Raw genomic sequence first — 25,796 nt, 5'->3', positions numbered from 1 at the left:
TTTCCCAGTAGTGGGATTGCTGGGTCATATGGTAGTTCTATTTTTAGTTTTTAAGGAACCTCCATACTGTTTTCTATAGTGGTTGTATCAATTTTCATTCCTACCAACAGTGTAGGAGGATTCCCTTTTCACCACACCCTTTCCAGCATTTATTGTTTCTAGCTTTTTTGATAATGGCCATTCTGACAGCTTGAGGTGATACCTCATTGTAGTTTTGATTTGCATTCCTCTAATAATTAGTGATGTTGAGCATCTTTTCATGTGCCTCTTTGCCATCTGTACGTCTTCCTTGGTGAAATGTCTATTTAGGTCTTCTCGTTTTTTTTTTTTGTTTGTTTGGTACGCCGGCCTCTCACTGTTGTGGCCTCTCCCGTTGCGGAGCACAGGTTCCAGACGCGCAGGCTCAGTGGCCATGGCTCACGGGCCCAGCCGCTCCGCGGCATGTGGGATCTTCCCGGACCGGGGCACGAACCCGTGTCCCCCGCATCGGCAGGCGGACTCTCAACCACTGCGCCACCAGGGAAGCCCCCTTCTGCTCGTTTTTTAACTGGATTGTTTGTTTTTTTGACATTGAGCTCCATGAGCTGTTTGTATATTTTGGAGATTAATCCTTTGTCTGTTATTCCATTTGAAAATATTTTCTCCCATTTTGAGAGTTGTGTTTTTGTCTTGTTTATGGTTTCCTTTGCTGTGCAAAAGCTTTTAAGTCCCATTTGTTTATTTTTGTTTTTATTTCTGTTACTCTAGGAGGTGGGTCAAAAAAGATCTCGCTGTGGTTTATGTCAAAGAGTGTTCTTCCTATGTTTTCCTCTAAAAGTTTTAGTGTCTGGTCTTACATTTAAGTCTTTAATCCATTTGGAGTTTATTTTTGTGTATGGTGTTAGGTAGTGTTCTAATTTCATTCTTTTACGTGTAGCTGTCCAGTTTTCCCAACACCACTTATTGAAGAGGCTGTCTTTTCTCCATTGTACGTTCTTGCCTCCTTTGTCGTAAATTAGGTGCCCATATGTGCATGGGCTTATCTCTGGGCATTCTATCCTGTACCATTGATCTATATTTCTGTTTTTGTGCCAGTACCATACTGTCTTGATTACTGTAGCTTTGTGGTATAGTTTGAAGTCGGGGCACCTGATTCCTTCAGCTCCATTTTTCTGTCTCAAGATTGCTTTGACTATTCGGGGTCTTTTGTGTTTCCATATGAATTCTAAGATTTTTTTGTTTTAATTCTGTGAAGAATGCCTTTGGTAGTTTGATAGGGATTGCATTGAATCTGTAGATTGCTTTGGGTAGTAGAGACATTTTCACAATATTGATTCTTCCAATCCAAGAACATGGTATATTTCTCCACCTATTTGTGTCATCTTTGATTTCTTTCATCAGTGTTTTATAGTTTTGCGAATACAAGTCTTTCACCTCCTTAGGCAGGTTTATTCCTAGGTATTTTATTCTTTTTGTTGCAGTGGTAAATGGGAGTGTTTCCTTAATTTCTCTTTCAGATTTTTCATTGTTGGTGTATAGGAATGCCAGAGATTTCTGTGCATTAATTTTGTATCCTGCAACCTTACCAAATTCATTGATTAGTTCTTGGCATCTTTAGGATTCTCTATGTATAGTATCATGTCATCTGCAAACAGTGACAGTTTTACTTCTTCTTTTCCAATTTGTATTCCTTTTATTTCTTTTTCTTCTCTGATTGCTGTGGCTAGGACTTACAAAACTATGTTGAATAAGAGTGATGAGAGTGATCAGACATCCTTGTCTCGTTCCTGACCTTAGTGGAAATGCATTCACTTTTTCACCATTGAGTCTGATGCTTGCTGTGGGTTTGTTGTATATGGCCTTTATTATGTTGAGGTAGCTTCCCTCTATGCCCATTTTCTGGAGAGTTTTTTTTATCATAAATGGGTGTTGAATTTTGTCAGAAGCTTTTTCTGCATCTGTTGAGATGATCATATGGTTTTTATTCCTTAATTTGTTAATGTGGTGTATCACATTGATTGATTTGCGTATATTGAAGAATCCTTGCATCCCTGGGATAAATTCCACTTGATCATGGTGTATGATCCTTCTAGTGTGCTGTTGGATTCTGTTTGCTAATATTGTGTTCAGGATTTTTGCATCTATGTTCATCAGTGATATTGGTCTGTAATTTTCTTTTTTCGTGATATCTTTTTCTGGTTTTGGTATCAGGGTGATGGTGACTTCGTAGAATGAATTCGGGAGTGTTTCTCCCTCTGCAGTTTTTTGGAAGAGTTTGAGAAGGATGGGTGTTAGCTCTTCTCTTAATGTTTCATAGAAATCACCTGTGAAGCCATCTGGTCCTGGATTTTGTTTGTTGGAAGATTTTTAATTATGGTTTCAATTTCATTACTTGTGATTGATTTGTTTATATTTTCTAATTCTTCCTGGTTCGGTCTTGGAAAATTGTACCTTTCCAGGACTTTGTCCATTTCTTCATGGTTGTCCATTTTATTGGCATATAGTTGTTTGTAGTAGTCTCTTATAATCCTTTTCTGCATGGTTTTTAATTTTGAAAATGTAAATTAGGTTTATGTTTATAGTTTTATATCCACTGTTCTAATATCATTTCAGTATTTACAGAGGGTTTCATGAAATGAATTAGCCATTGGGTCAAGATAAGAATAGTAATGCAAACCCAGTCTGCTAGTTTGCTAGCTGCCATTTGTGTCTGAAGATGGTAATGCTACTGGTGTTTCTTTTGTTTGAATGGACGCATCTGGAAGATGAGCTTGGCCGTAATCAGGATGGCAGCCTTTTACAAGATGGCCTTTCCTTGGCAACTGCATCTCTCCTCTAACGGATGATATAGGCAGGTTTTAAATATCCCAAGTAAGGATAGTTCTGCAACCTCTCTTAGATTATGATTAGAATTGTTCTGAAATAGAAAAGTGTGTATCTAAGATTTTTTTGGACATCATTCAGATCCTAAGCATGCTATGAACTAGAGCTTGACCCATATGTAACAAGAATGGACTTACTTCTGGGAAACTACCCCTGCCTCCTAAAGTACATTGAAATAGACTGTTGTGTTTATAGATTCATAGCTATTCTAGTCATGTAATTTAATCATTTCAACTGGGGCCTTCCATTTTACTTTTTCCCCCTTCTACAATGAAGTCCGTATTATCTCCTTTATTAATATGTTTCCAATTTGAGTATGTTCTTTTCTTTCTTGTTGGCAACAGTCAAACTATGTTTTCTTTTATTCTTTTAATAAAAAAGTGAATTCTGAAGTTTCATTTAATTTTCTTCTTCTAGACAATTAAATCCCACACAGAAACAGATGAGAAACAAACGGAGAGCCGCACCGTCACTCCACCTACTGCACCCAAACCAAAACGGGAGGAGAACCCTCAGGTAGGCCCAGCCCTCCAAGGCATGGCTCAGTCTATGTGATGCGACTTATTCACATGCATCATGAGGGACACTTGCTCTCTGAATCACTTGATATCCTTGTCTTGTGCTTTCTCACTATTCAGTAATGTTATTGCCAAATGCAGTATCCCACTGCATTCCTAATGATCATTATGTTTCGTTTGTCTCAGCCAACATCTAAAGGATGTCCAGTTCACTCAGTTAAGGTCTGTGTTATCGATTACAATTGTTACACGTGCATTTTTGTTATTACTATTGTATTGCATTAGATCCCCAAATCCCAGATGTATCAGTAGCTCATAAGTAGTTCATTGAAGCATAAAAGTAGGGATGAAAACACTAGCATCTGTACTTCAACTTAGGATAGAATTATAAACTTAAATAGCAAACAAAACTGTGGTACAAATATAGAATGTGAATTTGTATGTCCTTAGGCAAGAGATGTTTTAGTTTGATACTTTTGTACAAGCAGCTATAAAAGAAAAATGTGGACAGGTAATATGATGATGAATATATGATAGTTGGATTTTATTAGACCAGCAGTCCATTTCCTTCGATCCTCAGTGCATTCTTTTTAATGAAACCATGTCAAATAGTGGCATAAAGCCATCAAAGCTTCATGTCATTTTTTTGAAGCAGTGATTTATTAAGCCAGTTCAGGTTTTTCTTAAAGCAAGTACAAATTATAATACTTTCTGATATGAAATGAATTAATTTTTAATTTGTCTTTAAAGAAGAGACCAAAACTTGAACCTAAAAGAAGTCCTAGTCATGCATATTGCTGAGAAACTTATAAAATAATCTGCAAAATTAATGAGAAGTATTAGGCTTGGAGAGGGGAAAACAGCAATTAGCAAAATTTCCTTATCAAAAGAAACTAAAAGAGGACTTCCCTGGTGGCACAATGGTTAAGAATCCTCCTGCCAATGCAGGGGACACGGGTTCAAGCCCTGGTCCAGGAAGATCCCACATGCCGTGGAGCAACTAAGCCTGTGTGCCACAGCGACTGAGCCTGTGCTCTAGAGCCCACGAGCCACAACTGCTGAGCCCACGTGCCACAACTACTGAAGCCCGCTCACCTAGAGCCCGTCCTCCTCAACAAGAGAAGCCACCGCAATGAGAAGCCCGTGCACCACAGTAAAGAGTAGCCCCCGCTCGCCGCAACTAGAGAAAGCCCACACGCAGCAACGAAGACCCAATGCAGCCAAAAATAAATAAATAAATTTATTTAAAAAAACCAAGAAACTAAAGGATATCTTATGTCAATGGCACAGTGTGGGCAAGCAAGTAGCATCATGTGGAATAACACATACTTCTAATTGGACAGAATCACTGCCATAAAGGGAATAAATTAGTTATTGGCATATGTGTGGTACATAGATAAGGCAAAAGTTCTTGACAGCTTTTTATTCTATTTATCACTTAAAATCTGTTCTACAGAAGAGATTTTTTTCCATTTAATAATTCTTTTATGAGCTTGATCTAGACTGGCAAAGATGAGTTGGGTGTGAGTGGCCAAGAAGGATGCTGTTACTTGATTAAAAGAAGGTGCATCTGAGTGTCAGTTCACACACTGCTTTACTAACAGAGAACAGTTGGTAGACGGCCTTCTAATCTTAAGTTTTGAAGGAAAAGTGAAAATTAGGAATGTAGTTAATTGGCAGCCACAAAATGTATGCAACGTAGAAAACGGACAGCACGTCCAAGACGCTTTTCGTTACTGAAGTACTCTGGCTGTCGGGAGGATAGGTGCCCACCCTAGTTTCTGAAATAAGAAATAAAATTAAAACATTTCTTCAGGACTCTGTGGATACCAGTAAAGGACATGTCTGTGTTCTCAAGTGGCTTGTTCAAGGTTATCTTTATAAAACACTCAGTACCTCGAATAGCTTGAACCCATCACTTCAGGCCAGAATACCATGATATTTAAAGTTGAGGGTAAAATGTCAGGATTTTCAAAGACCAAATTGTGGTATGAATAATTCTGCAGGCTTATGTCTCCTGACAGCTAATGATGTTCCTTATTCATCACTGAGAGAAATGGATGATACATTATGTGGCATATTTAACAGCTGCATGCGGTGGTACAGCAGAAAATAAAGGCGTACTTTCCAGACCACATGCAACCAAAGAGCAAAATAGTAATCAATCTGTTGCTCTCTCCATTTTTAAGCATCTAACGTTCCAGCTTTGGAGTACAGTGTTCTGATCAGTCTGGCTTCTGATGGAGCCCTGAGAGTGGTGGTCAGAGAGAAAGCACTCTATAATTTGTAGGTCCACGGTTGATTGAAAAATCGTAGTCTTAAGCAGAACCACCTGCTGTCATTCCTCAAACTCACTTAGCTTTGAGTTATTGTCCAATCAGTGGTAGCAAAAATATAAGAACCCCTGACCTGGTATGACAAATGAAGTACTTAGAATTTGGAGCTGCTTGTATGGGAGGCTGTTTGTAACCCTCTGTGTGTTTCTTCAGTGTGAAGTCCTCTTCCCTCCTTGTGAATTTTTCTGGAAAAAACTTAGGTCATTCAAGATACTGATTTCCGCCCTTGAGAGAGTGGAAGATATAGGCCCCAGTCCTTCTCTTTTGATCCCTGTAAGATCAGAAAGCTTCCAGAGCGGCTCCATAGCTGCTAAGAGTGGAGGGTGCCCACTCCTTGTTCACCTGAACCCAGCTTCCTTTCAGCCACCAGCTGGCTTTCCCCAGGAGTCTAACTAGGAATATGCAGCTGACTTTGCGAGAACCCACACTGAAGTATATTCTTCTTTTGTTTCTCTGGCACAGAAACTTGCCTTCATGGTGTCTCTAGGGTTGGTAACACATGACCATCTAGAAGGTAAGAGAAGATATTCATGGCGCTACCTTGCTTCTGGCCCAGGGCTTTGTTCTTGAAAATGTTGTTTGATTTATTGTTAGAATTGAAAATTGGAACACAAGCAGAGTATGATTCAACCAGTATGGACTCTTTTCTTGGAGTAAACTTACGTTCCTTATATCTAATGTTCAGCCCCTCCCCTTCCTGTCATTATTTATCCACACTGCTGTCCTGGGCAAGCTCCCTAGTTGCCTGCATTAAGGTGACTCCGTTCACTTAGAGAAACTTTTGGCAGCATAAAGTAGCAAATGCCCCTCTGGCAAGTCTTTGTCTGTATTTTTCAGTCACTCTAGATTATTGGAATCTTAAGAATAGTTGCAAAGCTATACCTGTTCTAGTGATTTAATTCAAGAATGGTGAACTATGATTACTCAATCTAGGTCTGTGGATAAAGTTCATCCACACCTATAATTACAGTGATCTAAAAGTAAATCAGGACACTTTTACAAGTGTTGTCTACTGTTAAGCTCTCAATCACAGAGAGCCACACTGTAGGACAGCATGGCCTTGCTTTCCAAGAGGTGAGAGTGGATGGTCCTACGTATTTGCTCCCAGCAACGTGCTTCCCTTTGCTGAGGCTGCAGTGAAACCAAGAGACTTAGTCTCATTTCTAATTTGTCATGGGAAAACCAATAAGTAAACAATGAAGTTAAGTTTGGGGGGGTTCTCCATACCTTTCTTCTAATCCAGACCTTTTGCTTTCCCAAGAAATCCAAAGCAAGCGGCAAGAACGAAAAAGAAGAACGACAGCAAATCCAGTGTACAGTGGCGCGGTCTTTGAGCCAGAGGTATTCCTGGCCAGCACTTGGCCATTCCCTCACATTTCCAGTTTTATTTAGGGCTTGTTCAGCACCTCCCATCTGAAAAGCTGCTTACGAGCAGTACCCTGATTGTACTTGGCCAGCTTTGTAAAATGATGGATTTTTCTCTGGCTGAGAACATTATTTCATCTTTATTATTCGCTATTTCCCCCTTCGTTTTTTCCTGAAGTTTAAGTAGATACAAACCTACCTTAAAAATTTAACTCATCCTGTCATCTGAACACAACTTTCTTCTGAAGCAGAGACGTACCTCTCTGGAATATTCTTTCAGAGCCAAGTACATATGATAAGTCCAGTTATCACTGAGACCTTTGGGTGACTAGCACTAACTAGTTGGCATGTTGACGGGCATGCTGTGCTTGGTCTTTGGCTTGTACCGGTATTAGTAGTGACCATGCTATTCAACCAGTCACCTTTCTTTCTTCAATCCCGAAAGCGTAAGAAGAGTGCAGTCACGTACCTGAACAGTACAATGCATCCTGGGACCCGGAAGAGAGGTGAGTACCTTTTTTGTATCTCTCCTTTGCTGTTGCTTTTGCTTTCTGTGTTGTGTTTCTTTCCCCTCCCTCCTCCCGTTGTCCTAGAGCCTAACTCCTGTATCCCTTGAATATAGTTTTGTTGTTGTTCTCTGAGAATGGGGGGAAAAGAGAGTGAGATCTCTTATTAGAGTTCTGTATACTGAATCAAAAGCTCCCCTTCCTGGGATTCTGGCAAAGCTGGCTGAGGGGAATGGCTTATTGCAGGATTTCTGCCCCAGGCCCCTCAGGCTGTTGATGAATAGCACAATGAACAGAACACCCTGTAAAAGGGAGCATTTTAGCATCATTGAGCACAACAGAGCACTGGTGTTGCCAAGGTGTTCTTAGTAGTGTCTAAGTTGTCCTGATGCCAGTGAGGACAGAGCACAACTCTTAAGCTTCTGTGAGCTGCAGACTTTGCAGGAAGGAGAGAGGTAGCCACACTGAGAATTTTGAATCTATGAGAAGAGAGCACCTGCAACTAAAGAAGAAAACATCACTGTCGAAACAGGCTTCCCAAAGCAGAAATTCCTAAAGAGCTCCATCCCCCAATTTCAGACCTTCCAGGGCAGGCATTCCACCTCACTCTCAGGTCAGCAGCTGCCTTCACCATGCAGGTCTAAATAGGTCTTAATAGCTCAGAGTTTGAGCTTATAAACAAAGGCTCTGAAATGGTTCTTTGATGTCAGTAATACATCCCAAGGTCCTTTTCTCCACGTGATAATGTGTCCTTGAATTACAGTTCCAGGCTAGAAAGGTTGCAGAGTGAGTGGAGTAGCATGCTAATTTTTCTGTATGCACAGCAATCTCAGAGCCGTTGGAAGCTTAGGAGGTCATCCCGACCCTCTGTCTGCCTTAGGGAGGGCTAGCACTGTACCGGTGGTACAGTGGTTACCGTCTCTTCCCCTCAGAGAGATAGCACACCCACGCTAGTGTTTCATCAGCCCCTCCTTCAAGAAGCCAAAACATATTTCGATGGTAATCCCTAAGTCATTGTTTCACATTGATTCCTGGGCCACAGTAACCAGTGTCATGGGTTATTTTTTGTTGTTTTATTTTGTTTGGAGTTGTTTTAGTGACCTCTGACACAGTTCTCAGAAAGGAGCCCCCCAGCCAGAAGCCACAGTTAATTGGCCTGCTAGTGGGCAGTATCTGCTGAGAGGATAGGGGTTAAATGAGCCAGAAAGACCGTGGCATCTCTTGCCAAGGTCAGAGGACGAAAGCCTGCATTCACAATGCCTAGGACGTGCCTTCTGTGGGTAAACAAAGAGCATTTATCTTCCACTTACCCTTCTAGCAGCACTAAATACCCTAGAAAAGGCAGACCGGTGCGATCTGTCTTTGTACTGCATACAGTGCCGGTTTAACGCAGATAGGTAATGTTTGTGTAATGGCTGACAGAATCATGACTCTTGTGCATAATTCCAGTATAAATTATAACTGTTGGCAAAGTCATGATCCCACATAGCATCCACCAGTGCTCGTAGGCAGTTGTGTACCTCTCCGGCTCTTCTTTTGCCTATGGTGTGCTGGGCGTGCACTTTTGATCACTTACAGCTTAGAAGCTACGACCTTTGGCCCTTAGAAGACAAGGACCCTGACTTAGATATATCATAAGGCAAGAGTGGTTGACCTGGACTTCCCATACACATTGGGGCCCATTTGTAGATTCTCTGTAGCCATGAGGTTTGATTCAAAACGCTTCTGCTCAAATCAGCTCTTTCTGGTAGCTGTTGCTGATGACAGGGCTTTTCCTGAGACTTTGGAACACCCCAGTTCTAAGACATGTAGTTCACTGGAATGTTTGTGATGGAAAGCAGGGAGATGATTTTTGATCAACTGGGAAGGGTATCTGAGTCCAGACTTACTTAAATTCACTGTTAAGCCCAGAAGGTCTTTTTAGCTCTTAGGTTCCAGCTACTCCCAGAACATATGTCTTCCTAGCTCTGCCAGAAGGGGTAAGAATAGTTAACTTGAATTTTGCCTCCTCCCTTTGCCTTTCTCTACCCTCACAAGCCATGAAGTAACCAAAATGTGGGCAGGAGAGAAGAGGAAAAGCAGAGATCCTCAGCCAATCTGTTTGTGGGAACTGAGAATCATTAATATTATTATAAGAATAACGATTGCAGAAAAACCTTAGGAAACAATATGTAAAAGATATGGAAAAAGAAAATAAATTCTTCTCCCTGGCCTTGGCTCCTCTTGGGCTTTGATATCTTGTTCTCCCATTAGAAATCTCAAATTGTGATAGTTGAGGAATGTCTCCATAATCTGCCCAAGGCGAAGACCTTTAACATAACCCAGTATCTCCTGTCATTCTCTGAGGCTCTCTTATCCTCCCTTCCACACTCATGCATTTGTTTCGAATGACATTTAAATCTTTGCTTCTTTTCCTCTCTCTGGGACTGTTGTATTAACCTTCTCTCTGCTACCTCACTTCCTTTTCCATGCTAGCCAATGAGGAACACTGGCCAAAGGTATGTAAGATCATTTTTCCCCCTTTCTTTCCCTCCCCCTTTTTTCCCTTTTGTTCCCTTTTCTCGGTCTGTAGGTCGTCCTCCAAAATACAATGCAGTGCTGGGGTTTGGAGCCCTAACCCCAACATCCCCCCCATCCAGTCATCCTGACTCCCCTGAAAATGAAAAGACAGAGACCACATTCACTTTCCCTGCACCTGTTCAGCCTGTGTCCCTGCCCAGCCCCACCTCCACAGACGTAAGTAACTTGGGAAAAGCTCACTCTCTTTCTCAGAGCTTAAATCGGGGAAACCGTTATCATATGTTGTCTCCTTACCAGTTGCATCTCCTTGACTAACCCTGGAACAGCAGTAATCCCTACAGGACACTGTGTGCCACGTAAGGCAGCTTTCTGCTGGGGTCCCAGGTCCTGCCATGTCCTTGAGAATCATATTAAATACCACATTAGGAGGCTCAGTCAGGGTTTTCAAAGTCTGGAATTTATCTGCGGTGAAGGAGTTCTCAGGAAGGGGGATGGGGTGGGGAAGTCAGGTCGTATAATTGAGAGGTGTGCAGGTGTCTGTCGTCAGTTTTGGGGGGTGGGGATAATGAACAAAGGTGTACATTCGCCTAGCAGTCCGTGTTTCCTGCTTCAAGTAAAATTCAAGACAACTTTTCCGAAAAGCAACTTTATTCATCAGAATTGGTCAGAAACAGGCTCCTGGAAAAAGCATCAGATGCTTAGTAGCCCTTCCCCCAGAGGCTGCAGGAGTGCAAACTAGTGCCCTCTTTTTAAATGAGTGCTTACAAAGCGGTGAATTCACTCAACAAATACTGAGCACTGCTCTGCTGAGCATGCGCTGTTGTTGAGACTGGGGACGGAACAGGGAACAGAACCAGCTCCTTGCGCTCAGGGAGCTGGTATTGCACGGCCAGAGGCAGGTGATAAGCAAATGAACATTTAAATGTCAGGTCATGATAAGTGCTGTGAAAAAAAACTTGACACAGAGTCAGGGGCATAAGGAGTTACGGCAGGAGGTTGCTGTTTTATGAAGAGTGGTAAGAGACAGCCTCTCTGGTGGGAATGGAGTATCTGGGGCGGGGAAGAGCATTCCACGCAGAGGGAACAGCAGTGCAGAAGCCCTGCTCGTTGGAGCAAGTATATATGGCGTAGAGAAGAAGGGCTTAGTGGGCAGGCAGGAGCAGTGGGAGAGGTGACCTCAGAGGGCAGGGCCCGTCTCGCAGGGCCTTGTAGCTTTTACTCTGAGTGAGATGGGAGATGCTCCAGGGTTTTAAGTAGAGGAGTGACGTTACTTTTCACTTTTTATTTTGAAAATTTCCAAACCTACAGAAAAGTTGCAACAACAACACAAGGAAGGAATATATACCCTCCTCCTAGATTCACCGATTGTTACAATTTCGCCACATATGCTACTTCCCACCACCACACACTTGTTTTGCTGATCTAGTTAAGAAGTTGAAGACATCATGAATCTTCACCCAAAATACTTCCGTGTATATCTCCTAAAAACAAAGACACTCTCTGACGTAGCCACAATACAGTTATCAGATTGAGGAAATTTAATATGACAAAACATTATTTTTATAGTATACAGCCCATCTTCAGATTTCTCCAATTATCTCAATAAATGCCTTAGTGGCACTTTGTTTTTCCTGCTCCAGGATCCAACCCAAGATCACTCTTGACGTTAATTTTTATGGTGTTTTGTCTTTAGTCTCCTTACTCTGGAACAGTTTCTCAGCCTGTCTTTGTCCTTCGTGACACTGACATTTTTTAAAAGATAGGCCAGTTGCTGTATAGAGTGTCCCTCCATTTGGATGATCTGATTGTTTTCTCAAGAATAGATTCAGGGTATGCATTTTTGTAGGAGCACTAGATACCTGATGATGCACTGATTCTCAGTGCATCACAAGAGGCACATGTTGTCCATCTGTCCCATTGTTGGTGATATTAGCTTTCATCTCTTAAGATAGACTCAATCAAATACCTCTAATCCTAAAGATGCCTGTTTCCTTAGGTGAAGATAGTGTCGAGTCTATAAAAATATCCAGTTCCCCAGCAAACTTAGTGGTTTTAGCAGTCTTTGAAGGTTCTTGCCTGCATTTATTATTATTATTTTTAACATCTTTATCGGCGTATAATAGCTTTACAATGGTGTGTTAGTTTCTGCTGTTTAACAAAGTGAATCAGCTGTACTTATACATATATCCCCATATCCCCTCCCTCTTGCGTCTCCCTCCCACCCTCCCTATCCCACGCCTCTAGGTGGTCACAAAGCACTGAGCTGATCTCCCTGTGAGATGCACCTGCTTCCCACTAGCTATTTATTTTACATTTGGTAGTGTATATATGTCCATGACACTCTCTCACTTCGTCCCAGCTTACGCTTCCCCCACCCCGTGTCCTCAAGTCCACTCTCTACGTCTACATCTTTATTCCTGTCCTGCCCCTAGGTTCTTCAGAACCTTTTTTTTTTTTGGATTCCATATATATGTGTTAGCACACGGTATATGTTTTTCTCTTTCTGACTTACTTCACTCTGTATGAGAGACTCTAGGTCCATCCACCTCACTACAAATAACTCAACTTCGTTTCTTTTTATGGCTGAGTAATATTCCATTGTGTATATGTGCCACATCTTTATCCATTCATCTGTCGATCGATACTTAGGTTGCTTCCATGTCCTTGCTATTGTAAACAGTGCTGCAGTGAACATTGTGGTACATGACTCTTTTTGAATTACGGTTTTCTCAGGGTGTATGCCCAGTAGTGGGATTGCGGGGTCGTATGGTAGTTCTCTTTTTAGTTTTTTTTTAAAGAAGATGTTAGGGGTAGGAGTTTATTAATTAATTAATATTTATTTTTGCTGTGTTGCGTCTTCATTTCTGTGCGAGGGCTTTCTCTAGTTGTGGCAAGTGGGGGCCCCTCTTCATCGTGGTGCGCGGGCCTCTCACTATCGCAGCCTCTCTCGTTGTGGAGCACAGGCTCCAGACTCGCAGGCTCAGTAGTTGTGGCTCACGGGCCTAGTTGCTCCGCGGCATGTGGGATCCTCCCAGACCAGGGCTCGAACCCGTGTCCCCTGCATTAGCAGGCAGATTCTCAACCACTGCGCCACCAGGGAAGCCCCTCTTTTTAGTTTTTTAAAGAACCTCCATACTGTTCTCCATAGTGGCTGTATCAATTTACATTCCCACCAACAGTGCAAGAGGGTTCCCTTTTCTCCACACCCTGTCCAGCATTTATTGTTTGTAGACTTTTTGATGATGGCCATTCTGACCGGTGTGAGGTGATACCTCGTAGTTTTCATTTCCATTTCTCTAATGATTAGTGATGTTGAGCATCCTTTCATGTGTTTGTTGGCAATCTGTATATCTTCTTTGGAGAAATGCCTACTTAGCTATTCTGCCCATTTGTGGATTGGGTTGTTTGTTTTTTTGATATTGAGCTGCACGAGCTGCTTGTATATTGTGGAGATTAATCCTTTGTCATTTGCTTCATTTGCAAATATTTTCTCCCATTCTGAGGGTTGTCTTTTCATATTGTTTATGGTTTCCTTTGCTGTGCAAAAGCTTTTAAGTTTCATTAGGTCCCATTTGTTTTTTTTGTTATTTTGTTTTTATTTCCCTTTCTCTAGGAGGTGGGTCAAAAACGATCTTGTTGCGATTTATGTCATAGAGTGTTCTGCCTATGTTTTCCTCTAAGAGTTTGCTAGTGTCTGGCCTTACATTTAGGTCTTTAATCCATTTTGAGTTTATTTTTGTGTATGGTGTTAGGGAGTGTTCTAATTTCATTCTTTTACATGTAGCTGTCCAGTTTTCCCAGCACCACTTATTGAAGAGGCTGTCTTTTCTCCATTGTATATTCTTGCCTCCTTTATCAAAGAGAAGGTGACCATATGTGCATGGATTTATCTCTGGGCTTTCTATCCTGTTCCACTGATCTGCATTTCTGTTTTGGTGCCAGTACCATACTGTCTTGATTACTGTAGCTTTGTAGTATAGTCTGAAGTCTGGGAGCCTGATTCCTCCAGCTCTGTTTTTCTTTCTCCAGATTGCTTTGGCTATTCGGGGTCTTTTGTGTTTCCATACAAATTTTGAAATTTTTTGTTCTAATTCTGTGAAAAATACCATTGGTAGTTTGATAGAGATTGAATTGAATCTGTAGGTTGCTTTGGGTAGTATAGTCATTTCCACAATGTTGATTCTTCCAGTCCAACAACATGGTATATCTCTCCATCTGTTTGTATTATCTTTAAGTTCTTTCATCAGTGTCTCATAGTTTTCTGCATACAGGTCCTTTGTCTCCTTAGGTAGGTTTATTCTTAGGTATTTTATTCTTTTTGTAGCAGTGGTAAATGGGAGTGTTTCCTTAATTTCTCTTTAGATTTTTCATCGTTAGTGTATAGGAATGCAAGAGATTTCTGTGCATTAATTTTGTATCCTGCTCCTTTACCAAATTCATTGATTAGCTCTAGTAGTTTTCTGGTAGCATCTTTAGGATTCTCTGTGCATAGTATCATGTCATCTGCAAACAGTGACAGTTTTACTTCTTTTTTTCCAATTTGCATTCCTTCTATTTCTTCTTCTTCTCTGATTGCTGTGGCTAAAACTTCCAAAACTATGTTGAATAGTAGTGGTGAGAGTGGGCAAGCTTGTCTTTTTCCTGAGCTTAATGGAAATGGTTTCAGTTTTTCACCACTGAGAATGATGTTGGCTGTGGGTTTGTCATATATGGCCTTTATTATGTTGACGTAAGTTCCCTCTATGCCTACTTTCTGGAGGGTTTTTATCATAAATGGGTGTTGAATTTTGTCTAAAGCTTTTTCTGCATCTATTGAGATGATCATATGGTTTTTACCCTTCAATTTGTTGATATGGTTTATCACACTGATTGATTTGTGTATATTGAAGAATCCTTGCATCCCTGGGATAAACCCCACTTGATCATGGTGTATGATCCTCTTAATGTGCTGTTGGATTCTGTTTGCTAGTATTTTGTTGAGGATTTTTGCGTCTATGTTCATCACTGATACTGGCCTGTAGTTTTCTTTGTGACATCTTTGTCTGGTTTTAGTATCAGGGTGATGGTGGCCTCATAGAATGAGTTTGGGGGTGTTCCTCCCTCTGCTATATTTTGGAAGAGTTTGCGAAGGATAGGTGTTAGCTCTTCTCTAAGTGTTTGATAGAATTCGCCTGTGAAGCCATCTGGTCCTGGGCTTTTGTCTGTTGGAAGATTTTTAATCCCAGTTTCAATTTCTCTGCTGGTGATTGGTCTGTTTATATTTTCTGTTTCTTCCTGGTTCAGTCTCGGAACATTGTACTTTTCTAAGAATTTGTCCATTTCTTCCAGGTTGTCCATTTTATTGGCATAGAGTTCCTTGTAGTAATCTCTCATGATTCTTTGTATTTCTGTAGTGTCAGTTGTGCTGTCTCCTTTTTCATTTCTAATTCTGTTGATCTGAGTCTTCTCCCTTTTTTTCTTGATGAGTCTGGCTAAAGGTTTATCAATTTTGTTTATCTTCTCAAAGAACCAGCTTTTACTTTTATTGATCTTTGCTATTGTTTTCTTCATTTCTTTTTCATTTATTTCTGAGCTGATCTTTATGATTTCTTTCCTTCTGCTAACTTTGGGGTTTTTTTGTTCTTCTTTCTCTTAATTGTTTTACTTGTAAAGTTAGGTTGTTTATTTGAGATGTTTCTTGAGGTAGGATTGTATTGCTATAAGCTTCCCTCTGAGAACTGCCTTTGCTGCATCGCATAGGTTTTGGGTCATCGTGTTTTCATTGTCATTTGTTTCTAGGTATTTTTTGATTTCCTCTTTGATTTCTTCAGTGATCTCTTGGTTATTTAGTAGTGTATTGTTTAGCCTCCATGTGTTTGTGTTTTTTACAGCTTTTTCCCTGTAATTGATATCTAGTCTCATAATGTTGTGGTCGGAAAAGATACTTGATACGATTTCAATTTTCTTAAATTTACCAAGGCTTGATTTGTGACCCAAGGTATGAGCTATCCTGTGCATTTATTATTTTTAAGGCGTTTGCAAAATTGGCTTGGATTTTAGAGTGATCACTGTGTCTGACAACGGAGAAGAGACTGTGGGGAGGATAGGATGGGAGCAGGGAGACCAGTTAGGAGGTTGTTGCAGTCATCCTGGGAAGAGCTCACGATGGCTTGGCCCGATTGAATGGCGGAAGTAGAGATGGAAAAAACTGATGGGGTCTGCATATATTTTGAAGAGCCAGCAGGATTAGATAAGGGGATGTGAGAAAAAGAGAATAGCCAAAGGTTTTGGCCTAAACAACTTAAAGGATAAAGCTGCCATTTACTGGAAGATGAGCAGGTTTGAGGAGGGAAACCAAGAGTTTCATTTTGTGCACATCCCAGTTCTTTTGTGAATTACAGAGCTTGTCTTTAGGATCGTCTTCAGGTAAAATCCCTTGAACTTGAAGCTTCTTAGTACTTAATAATTAGGTCTACCCCTCTTCAAATAGCAAAAGCATACCGTATGCACATCCTGAGTTACAGTTCCAGAAACAACAAAGGAAGTGTCATCTTCGGAGGACCAGGGTCATAGAAGAGTTCTCGGGCAGATTTCCTTCCTTGGGCAATAGCTAGTGGCTACAGACCCAGTCTTGCTCTCAAGATTCAGCATTGGTTTTTGGCATTAGTGATTGACACAGGTTTTCTACCTGTCCTGTTAATGAGCACCAGGAGTCCCTGTCAGAAACTTTGTTTGCACCAAAGATTATCTCCGTTTTCCTCAGTTGAAGCATTGCCGAGGTATTGCCAGCTCATGGCTTCTTGGTAGGGATCCCTTTGCAAGGTGATGCGCAGATGCTGGGAGACAGATGATTGTGGGTCTGCAAGTGAGTATCTTTCCTAAAGAATATGTTGTTTTTCTTTTTTGTGACTTTTGGCTGAGGAGGTTTATGATTTTCTTTGAGAGGCTCAACCCAAAGGATCCACTCAGATCAAATCACAAACTAAATGCTCTTGCCAGGTTTCGTCTTAAAATGGAAACTTTGTTCTTTTCAGGAATCAAAAGGTAAAAGAAAGCTTTTCTAAAACCATTAAATATGTTGAGAACTTTCTCGGTTAAACCTAGTGGAATGGATTTTCTTTAAAGATAATTGACTTCTACTTTTACAGTGTCCCAACAGTGGCAGTGATTATAATCAACACACAGGGCTCTGTGTTTGCTGCTGGGTAGCATAAGCCCCAGCAATGTTAATTAAACAATTACAGTTGAAAGGCAGGCATTTCCTGGGGATCAGTAACCATCTAGAAGGAGTTGGTAATACAAGACCCAGCCGGTCACTAATCTTTAGGATGTATCTTGTTGCCACTATCATCATTTTTATGGGAAGGGAAGATATGTTGACACAGTTATAAAATTTGTTTAGCAGATGATGAGGTTGCAATTGATACAGCCAGGGTGTTTCCAAAAAACATACATCTTTAGCTCGTAGCAAAGGATCATGGGTCAGCCATCATTCAACTTACTATTTGGTTTATGGTAGTAATTTGGTCAGTCACCAAAGCCTAACCCTTTGGACCTGGTGCAGCAACTCTGTGGGACTTCCTCTGCTCTCTTTAAGCAAAGAACCAATTCTACGTGGATGAAATACATATCTTGGCATTTTATATTCATTTCTGTGGGCAGTAGTTCTCAATCTGTGGTCTGGGTATGATACTGAGACTCTTACAGGGGGTCAAAATATAAAATATAATTTTATGTATTTTAAAATATAATATCAATCAAAATATAAAATAAAAAATATTTTCATGATAATACCAAAATATTCTTTGCCATTTTCATTCTCATTTTCTCAAAAGTAGGACAGTGGGGTTTTCCAGGTACTACATGATAAGTGGTGATAGCACTCTGAGGGCTAACTGAATGTGCCCTTGGGTGTTCTTGGATTTTAACATTCTTCAATACATGATTTTTGTAACTTCCTGTGATTCTGTTATTTATTTCAAAATAGAAAAGTTTTAAAACTTCTAGTACAATAAGTAGCAATAGATACAACTCACATAAGCAAAAGCACTTTGAGGTGGTTATAGTAATTTTAAGAGTTACTAAGGGGTCCTGACACTGAAAAGCTTATGAACTGCTGCTACAGGATATGTAAATAGGATAGAAGTTTTCTTTCCTTTAGGAACTTGAAAGAAATTATTTAACCTTTATTTTATGTACTCTCCACCTTCCACTTCCTGATGTTCTCCTTACTCTGGAGCAAAGGAAAGTGAGCAGAGCTCTTTACCCAACAAATAAGATAGGTATTTGGAATAAGATGTCCAGTTTGTCTCATTTACTTCATCAGTGATAATTTTACCTGTGGTTCGTGTAAAAGAGTTTCTGAAGCCATAAAATTATTATAAACTTATTAAAGATGCAGACTTACAACATGGGGCGAAGGTTCAAGAAAGACTAGGTCTCTAGAGGAGAGCCACCCTCAGGCTGATTTTAAGAAGAAAGTCACAGTTAATCTAGGGATGAAACCTTAACATCTTTCGGTGCCTTGAAGTTACACTGTTAGGCTGCATTCTTATGTAGTATTTTTACACATGTACTAAGTATCTTATTTTTTGACTGCCCAGAGGTAACATTGTCTTACTAAAAGAGATTAACATCCATCCACACTTTGAAGTAGCTTACAACTTTTTGCAGCCAGTTTTCTAGGCCACCAGATACCCTAGATATGTAGATACTGCCAGATAGTTCCTTTCCTTTCCTTTGGATAGAAGTAGTAGGTCTGGGAAGATGTGTTCCTTTCAGCAATCGTGGTTGAGGGGTTATATCATAGAAAGGAAGAACTGGGCATCGCTTTCTGTATCATTGCTTCTTGTGCAAAATTTCTGTAATAGGCCTTCTGTCAGAATAGCCTAGAATTCTAAAACAACACATTGGAAGTGAAAAGGCCGGGGTCTACTCCAAGCTGAGGTGCTGCCTTGTTAGTTAACCTCTGGCCTGACCCTTCAGTCTTCCCTTCCCTGGTGTCCTTATCAGCAGCGTTAATCCTGTTTAGAGAACAGGCCAGGGATTGACTTACTGAAAAACACCTCTTTAATACCTCATTTTTTTTTAATATGTTCTGTCCAAATTTTAAATAGATCTGCTTTTTTCTGATGGTGCCTTTTGTTGAGAGGGCTCCCACAGACTCACCTGAGTACCAGAACCATCACTGATGGAGGCGGGAGAGACTAGCAGAGTGCACTTAGGCTGCTCTTCTTTATCTATCTGGTGAAGCATTTTACAGGGAGGAATAAAACCTCCCGGAATAGAACGGTCCATTGAACAGCGAATGCCAAATACTGGTTTTAAGAGAACACTGCCAGCTGTTTGGCTTTTTTAATTCTTCATGTTAGAAAACTCATAGGAGTTTACTTTGCTCCTGACTTAATACTTTCCTGTTTGAACTTTGGCTATAGTTTTTCTCCCAGAGCAAGCAAAGAGTTTAGCGAAAACCTCCATTTCTTGTCTGTCTTCTTTCCCATTGATGATGGGAAATGATGATGAATGGATTTCAATGTCTTTAAACTTTATGATTTGTGAGTTGGACTGTACCAAGACTTAAATGCTGAGTTATCACCTGTAAAGCTAATTTTGGCCTAGGTGACCCCACAGTTACAGTTGCTTGTAAACTCTACTTTAAGGTTAAGAATACTAGCCCCACCTGGGGAACCTCAACTCTATAGAGCAGGCTTGCACCATTGGTAATTCCTGCTTTTCTTGAACACTCTTGCAATGAGTTGGAGGGGCACCGCTGATTGTCCTAAAACATTTATATGTATCCAGAATGTGCACGTTAACATTCCAGTTTTACCTTTTTGTCCTTTCTCTTACCTTTCCTCTCAATTTCATAGGGTGATATCCATGAGGATTTTTGCAGTGTTTGCAGAAAAAGTGGCCAGTTGCTGATGTGTGACACGTGTTCCCGTGTGTATCATCTGGACTGCTTGGACCCTCCCCTGAAAACGATTCCCAAGGGCATGTGGATCTGTCCCAGATGTCAGGACCAGGTACTGTGGGTGCGTCAGAAAGGATGAGGGACAGAGGAGGAGAAGGACCTCCTTTCCCCTCTAAGCTGAGGGAGTGGCTGAGTCTCTTTCCTCTCCAGTAGTTCTCCGAGCCACATCTGCCCTGTTTACAGCACAGCACTCACCCCCACAGCATCCCTCCTCTCAGAGGTTCTCTGTTCATGAGGCAGTGACTCATGTACAGGTGGAGAGACCCTAACTGCTTCCCTCTATTTGAAATGACTTATCTTTTCATTACCTTTACCCTTAAAAGTCCATAAGACTGTCTGCCTCATTCTCTAAAAATGGTCCAACTCAGCATATGGTTGAAACTCTGGAAATAAAATCCTTAAAGGGAAGTGCCCAATTGACCATTTAATTCAAATAAGAGCAGTTTTACTTTTAACCTGTGTCATCGTCAGGATCAGAGGACTAACTATAAAAGTACTGTCTTAATATTTCATGGATTTGAAAGAAGAGAAAGCCTCTTCCCTCCCTTTTCTGTTTAGTTTCTGATTTTTTATTTAAACTATCCATGTATCTTTATGTCTTTATGTTTTTATTATAAGCTGTCTTGAGACCTTTTTGGAAGTAGGCAAAAGTATAAATATTAAATAGATAATAAGCCCAGTAGCTCAGCAAGCTTTGGGGTCCTGCTCGGTTCTCTGGAATCCTGAGTTGAGGGAATTCTGGTTTTCCCCTTTAAATCTTGGTCCTCACCCTTACTGTCTCCATGATGTAGCAGAGACAGTTCTCTCTGTTCTCTTCCTGATGCTGCTTTGTGACCCTCTGATAATTTTCTACTCAGGGTCTAGATTACACTTCAGTACTTGGAACTGATACTTAATTTCCTTGGTCAGGCTGTCTTTGAGGCACATATAAGCTAAAATTGCGACAGGCAGCCCATGTCGGGCGAAGGACGAAGCTGCCAGTGGCTGCTGCCATTATGCAGACCTGCAGCTTGTGTGCTGATGTTTCTGACAGTTGGGAGTAGTTGGGGGTCGTGTAGCAGGCATGAAAAGATGGGAATGCCTAGCCAAGTCCCAGCCTCTTTCTAAGCCAGGGCTCAGGTGGCTTGGCTCTTCCTGCCATTGACCCTCATTCTTTCAGGCTGATAAACTGGGACTTTGTAGTCCAGAAACTATAGACCAGGGTTTTGCAACACTGCCACCGTAAGTCCTTCCTGGATTTTGTCTGCCAATAGCTACAGACACTGTTGCTTGTTACTACACAGTGGATGTGTGTTTACATATCTTTCTCAAGGGTAAAATTCTAAAAATCTTTTCAGATGCTGAAGAAGGAAGAAGCAATTCCATGGCCTGGAACTTTAGCAATTGTTCATTCCTACATTGCCTATAAAGCAGGTAAAGAGTTATCCATACTGCCTTTTGTATAAGCCTCCCTTTGTTTAAAAAAAAACAAACAAGTACTAGGAGACAGTATTTGTTTTGTTTTCAAAAGGAACTATAAATTTAAAAATGAAAAGCTTTTATTGAACGAAATAAAAAGTTTGTTGTAGCACTTTCTTGGGGGGGAAAAATGAGAAGTGATATTTATGTAAAGCCAGGCCCAAGCCACCACGGACAGTTTTCTTAGCGTCCCTTTACATATAAAAGGGAGAGTCTAAGTGGGCAGGTTCTGTGCACTGGCTGTGGGGCCTGGGGAGCTTTGAGGAAGATATCTTCTTTGGCAAGCCTTCTGAACATAGTGGCCTTTTCACAGAATTTATTGTCAAAAACAAGGTCCTTTTTCTTTTTTCCCAGCAAAAGAAGAAGAAAAACAGAAATTACTTAAATGGAGTTCAGATTTAAAACAAGAACGAGAACAACTAGAGCAGAAGGTGAAACAGCTCAGCAATTCTATAAGTGTAAGTAAACCTCATGCTTTCGGTGATAGGTACAGAGGTACAGAACTTTCTGTGTACATAACAGTGCGTGTGGCTCTCAAGCGCTGATCCATGCCTTCCGCTTATTAACACTGTTAACCTGGGTGGTTGCAGTTTGCTTCCAGTTAGAGTTTGGCCCTCAGGTACAGGTGGCCATTTGGTATACGGTGCCTTAGCCAAGCTCTGGAACATCCTCTTGGCTTTGACCTGAGAGAAGATTTTCAGTCTTCTGGCTGAAGAGATCAAGCAGCAGCTACAGAAGCATAGCCAGCACCCCTGCGTGCTCCTGAGTGTGTATGGGAGGGGTGTGGAGCCGCCTGACACAGACCAGGCCCCCGCGTGTAATTCTTCCCAGTCACCCTAGCTAGTGGGTCCACCTGCATGGCTCTTTCCTCCCGCCCCCTCTTCCATGCCCTGCTGATTGCCTCTCCAGGTTTATCTGACCAGCCTGAGGAAGAGCGCTTTCTAGAGACAAGTACTGGAAGTACATACTACCCCTGGCTGACCAGGTGGGAAAGGGGTTTGTGTTTGCAGCAGGGATTCAGAGGCTTCTCCTGACAGGAGCAGGCTTTCTTTTCCGTTGAGTAGGTCCCCTTCTTGGAGTGAGGTGGCCTCCGCCCTCATGGACGCCAGGTGGTGCCCTGGACTTGGTGGCCGTCACGCTGTCTCTCCTCATCATGCTGCCCGTGGCTGGCAGGTTTCACATCGCTTTTCCTGCCTAGAACAGAAGCCAGCAGGTGTGGGAGGCCAAGTACAAAAGGGCAAAAGACTACAAGTCCCTGACCAAGCAGAAGGCCTTCTGTTGGCTGCAGTCTTTGATTCTCCTAAATATCACTAAGTATACCACCCCAGGCCCTGCCTCTAAAATCTTGCTGACCCCATGATCCTCAGCAGGCCCTCAGACTGAATCCAGATACCACTGGCTTGTGTCTGCCCTGTAGAAGCTCAGCCCAGCCCTGAGCATATCAGCGCCATTAGCAAGGTAGATGCGTACCCAGACCTGCCCAAACCAGCTTCAGCCCAGCTGTGAGAGCTTTTTCTTAATGGCTTTTATTTTGCAGTATTATAGTGGTAGTTCATGTTTGGTGTTAAGTCCTAGTGTCAAGTAGCGGGCTTTTAAACCACTCACTTGCCCTCTGTCTCTTGCCTCTTGGGCCTCCTCCTTCCCTTGGGTAGCAGCAGCCACTCCGGTGTGGAGCAGAACAAGGTCTAGGGGCCGCACACTAGTCAACAGGGATTCTTTTGTCTTGGAGCGGGCTGCCAGGCCTGTCAGAAAAGCCGGAGGCTCAGTGCCACTGCCCTTCTCATTGGCTGCAGAAATGCATGGAAATGAAGAACACCATCCTGGCCCGGCAGAAGGAGATGCACAGCTCCCTGGAGAAGGTAAAACAGCTGATCCGCCTCATCCACGGCATCGACCTCTCCAAACCCGTAGACTCTGAGGCCACTCTGGGGGCCGTCTCCAACGGCCCGGACTGCACTCCCCCTGCCAACGCCAGCACCTCCACGCCGGCGCCCTCCCCGCCCCCCTCCTCCTCCAACCAGAGCTGCACAGCGAACTGTAACCAGGGGGAAGAGACTAAATAACAGAGCCCTGCTAGGAGAAGCCACGGGATCCCAGTGGCAAGGAGAGCAAAACACTGAAGACTCTAGACAAGCAAAGCCGGATTTCTTCTGGAAAGTACAGAATTCTTTCGGTTCTTTGGTTCCAGAGAGAGAGAAGATGCTTGTGCCGGGTGGCACCAGAGTTTGCCAATTGATCCTTCTTATTCTGTGTGTACATGCAAAGACTGGACCACGCCACATGAAACCGTGCCAGCTGGAGGCTCTGGGCCAGCACCACGCCGAGTGGATAATACACTTGCTCTCCCTGTTACACGCCAGTGTGTGCCTGCGGCAGCCCCCACCACCACCGTGGGCTCGCTTTTGTTTTGTTGGGTGGGGAGCGGGGACGGGCCGCGGGGTGGGGGGGAGCAGGTTCCAGACCCTTATTTGCTGAGCTGTTTGTTTAGGTAGAGAAGACAAGTCCAAAGAGTGCGTGGGCTTTCCTGTTTCTAAACTTTCACTACTATAAAACCAAAAAGAGGAAATCGAGATTTAACCAACCCCAGTGCCCAGAGGAAGGGATGGGGAGGGAATGGGAGGGAGCCGGGGTGGGGAAAAGTATATCAGATAAGCAGTATTTCATATTGTCTGGGGCGGGCACAGTGCACGGAGAGATGGACACCAAGAACAGCCACCGGGGTCTTCTCCGGAGCACTCCGCTCCCCCACCCCTCCCCAAGCTCCTTTCCTGCTTTGGCAAATCGGCACCGTCCGGTTACCTTCCCTCTCCAAGAACAAGCAGACCCAGGCCTCAGGTGGCCCTTGCCCGGGGCAGGGAAGAAGGGTGTGTGTGTCGAGGAAGGAAAAAAGGTGGATCAGTGATTTTACTTGAAAACAAGCTCCATCCCTTTTCTATATTTATAAGAAGAGAAGATCCTGAGCGAAGCAGCACGCGACCCAGGTGTGTGTGAATTGAATGGAGACGTTGCTTTTCTCTTTTTTTTTAAATTTTTGTTTCTGTTCTTTCTTCTTTAAAAAAAAGTTTTATTTTGTCGTTTATTTTACTTTTTTTGGTAACAAAAACTAAAATAAGGAATAGAGAAGCTGTTTTTCAGGCTGACAGTCCAATTAAGGGTAGTCGAGACCTTGCATGGTAGAATAGGAATCATAGTGTCAGTGAGGTCCAGTGAGTCTGTGTGAGTCCTTGTGTCATCGTTCGGGGCACTGTTTTTTTATGCAAGGGCAAAAATCTTTGTATCTGGGGGAAAACAACAACAACTTTTTTTTTAATTAAAAAGGAAAATAAAAGAGATTGAGGTCTTCCTAGTGTTACTTAAATTAAGATCAAGGTAAGAAACATTGTAAAAAAAAATTACAAAAGTGCTATTTGTTTCCTAAAAACAGTGATTTCTATTAAAAAGGTGTCAGAACTGGAGAAAATGCTGTGTAGTTATAATTTTTTAGCACAGAACCTGCTGAACATGATGACATTTTGCTGTGTTTGTGTCTCAAGACTGGTGGGCTAGTCTCCATGATTTCTGTCCTCCGGACGGCTGCGGCCCTGACGAGCAGGGGCAGAGCTCTCCCACCCTTCTCCCCTGCTCAGAAAAGACTGTCCTGTCTTCTTGGTGCAGGGATCTGGGCTCCTGTTTCAGAAGCCCACATGGAGTGTGGACGGTGTCAGGGCCCTCCGTGTTGTCTCCTCGGCTTTTGCTAGAGCAGAAGGCTGGTGCCTAAATAAGATCCCTTCCTTTGGTGCTGCTCTTGGTCTTTCAGCCACCAGCATTTTGAGCGCCTGGGGGACAGCTTTGAAGGAAATGGCCACTGAAGCTCATTGGTGCGCACGCACCCCGGCTTTGGTGGAAGGGTGCAGGGGGCAGGCTGCATCAGCCCTTGGTGCTTAGAAAGAACAAGGGAGTGAGATGTCTTGAGGGGACATGGTGTCTCTGAGACAGAGAGCCCAGGGTGGCCTTTGTGTCTTCTTGTCTTCGAAGAGAGGTCTGAATCTCCAGCTGCTTTCTCTGCCTGCTGGCTCTAGTCACCGGAGATGGGAGTTTACTCCACTTTGCCCACCCACAAGCTTCCTGGGTGACCTTTGGCTAGAATGCGGTGCTTGCCTTGGCTTGGCCTGTCTTCTTGAGAAAAGCGGGGTTCTGAAAGGCTCAGACCATTTCTATCATCTTGCCTTGTGGGAAATAAATTTTGTCACGTGTGCGCTCCCGCTGGAGACCTTTATTTTAGCCCATTGCGCGCATCTGG

At 42.4% G+C, this 25,796-nt stretch overlaps 1 protein-coding gene across 5 annotated transcripts in view; it reads left to right on the top strand.

The window, feature by feature from the left end:
• PHF21A (PHD finger protein 21A) overlaps positions 1-24,100 on the top strand; it is a 153,116-nt gene extending 129,016 nt beyond the window's left edge. For 3 of the 5 annotated variants that reach the window (XM_065881960.1, XM_065881959.1, XM_065881958.1), the window contains exons 8-16: positions 3,280-3,378; positions 6,179-6,230; positions 6,978-7,057; positions 7,527-7,587; positions 10,063-10,085; positions 19,956-20,111; positions 21,397-21,472; positions 21,872-21,975; positions 23,311-23,580. In XM_065881960.1, the coding sequence (XP_065738032.1) occupies positions 3,280-3,378; positions 6,179-6,230; positions 6,978-7,057; positions 7,527-7,587; positions 10,063-10,085; positions 19,956-20,111; positions 21,397-21,472; positions 21,872-21,975; positions 23,311-23,580 (921 nt within the window). Of the gene's footprint in view, positions 1-3,279; positions 3,379-6,178; positions 6,231-6,977; positions 7,058-7,526; positions 7,588-10,062; positions 10,086-10,159; positions 10,324-19,955; positions 20,112-21,396; positions 21,473-21,871; positions 21,976-23,310 lie in introns of all 5 variants that reach the window. The other 2 variants (XM_065881956.1, XM_065881955.1) reach the window with 2 other exon arrangements.
• The last annotated feature ends 1,696 nt before the right edge of the window (positions 24,101-25,796 follow it).

Source organism: Phocoena phocoena, chromosome 8 (genome assembly GCF_963924675.1).
Source record: "Phocoena phocoena chromosome 8, mPhoPho1.1, whole genome shotgun sequence".
Classification (NCBI taxonomy): Eukaryota; Metazoa; Chordata; class Mammalia; order Artiodactyla; family Phocoenidae; genus Phocoena; species Phocoena phocoena.
Note: the sequence above shows the minus strand (reverse complement) of the source record. Positions and strands in the feature narration are given on the sequence as shown.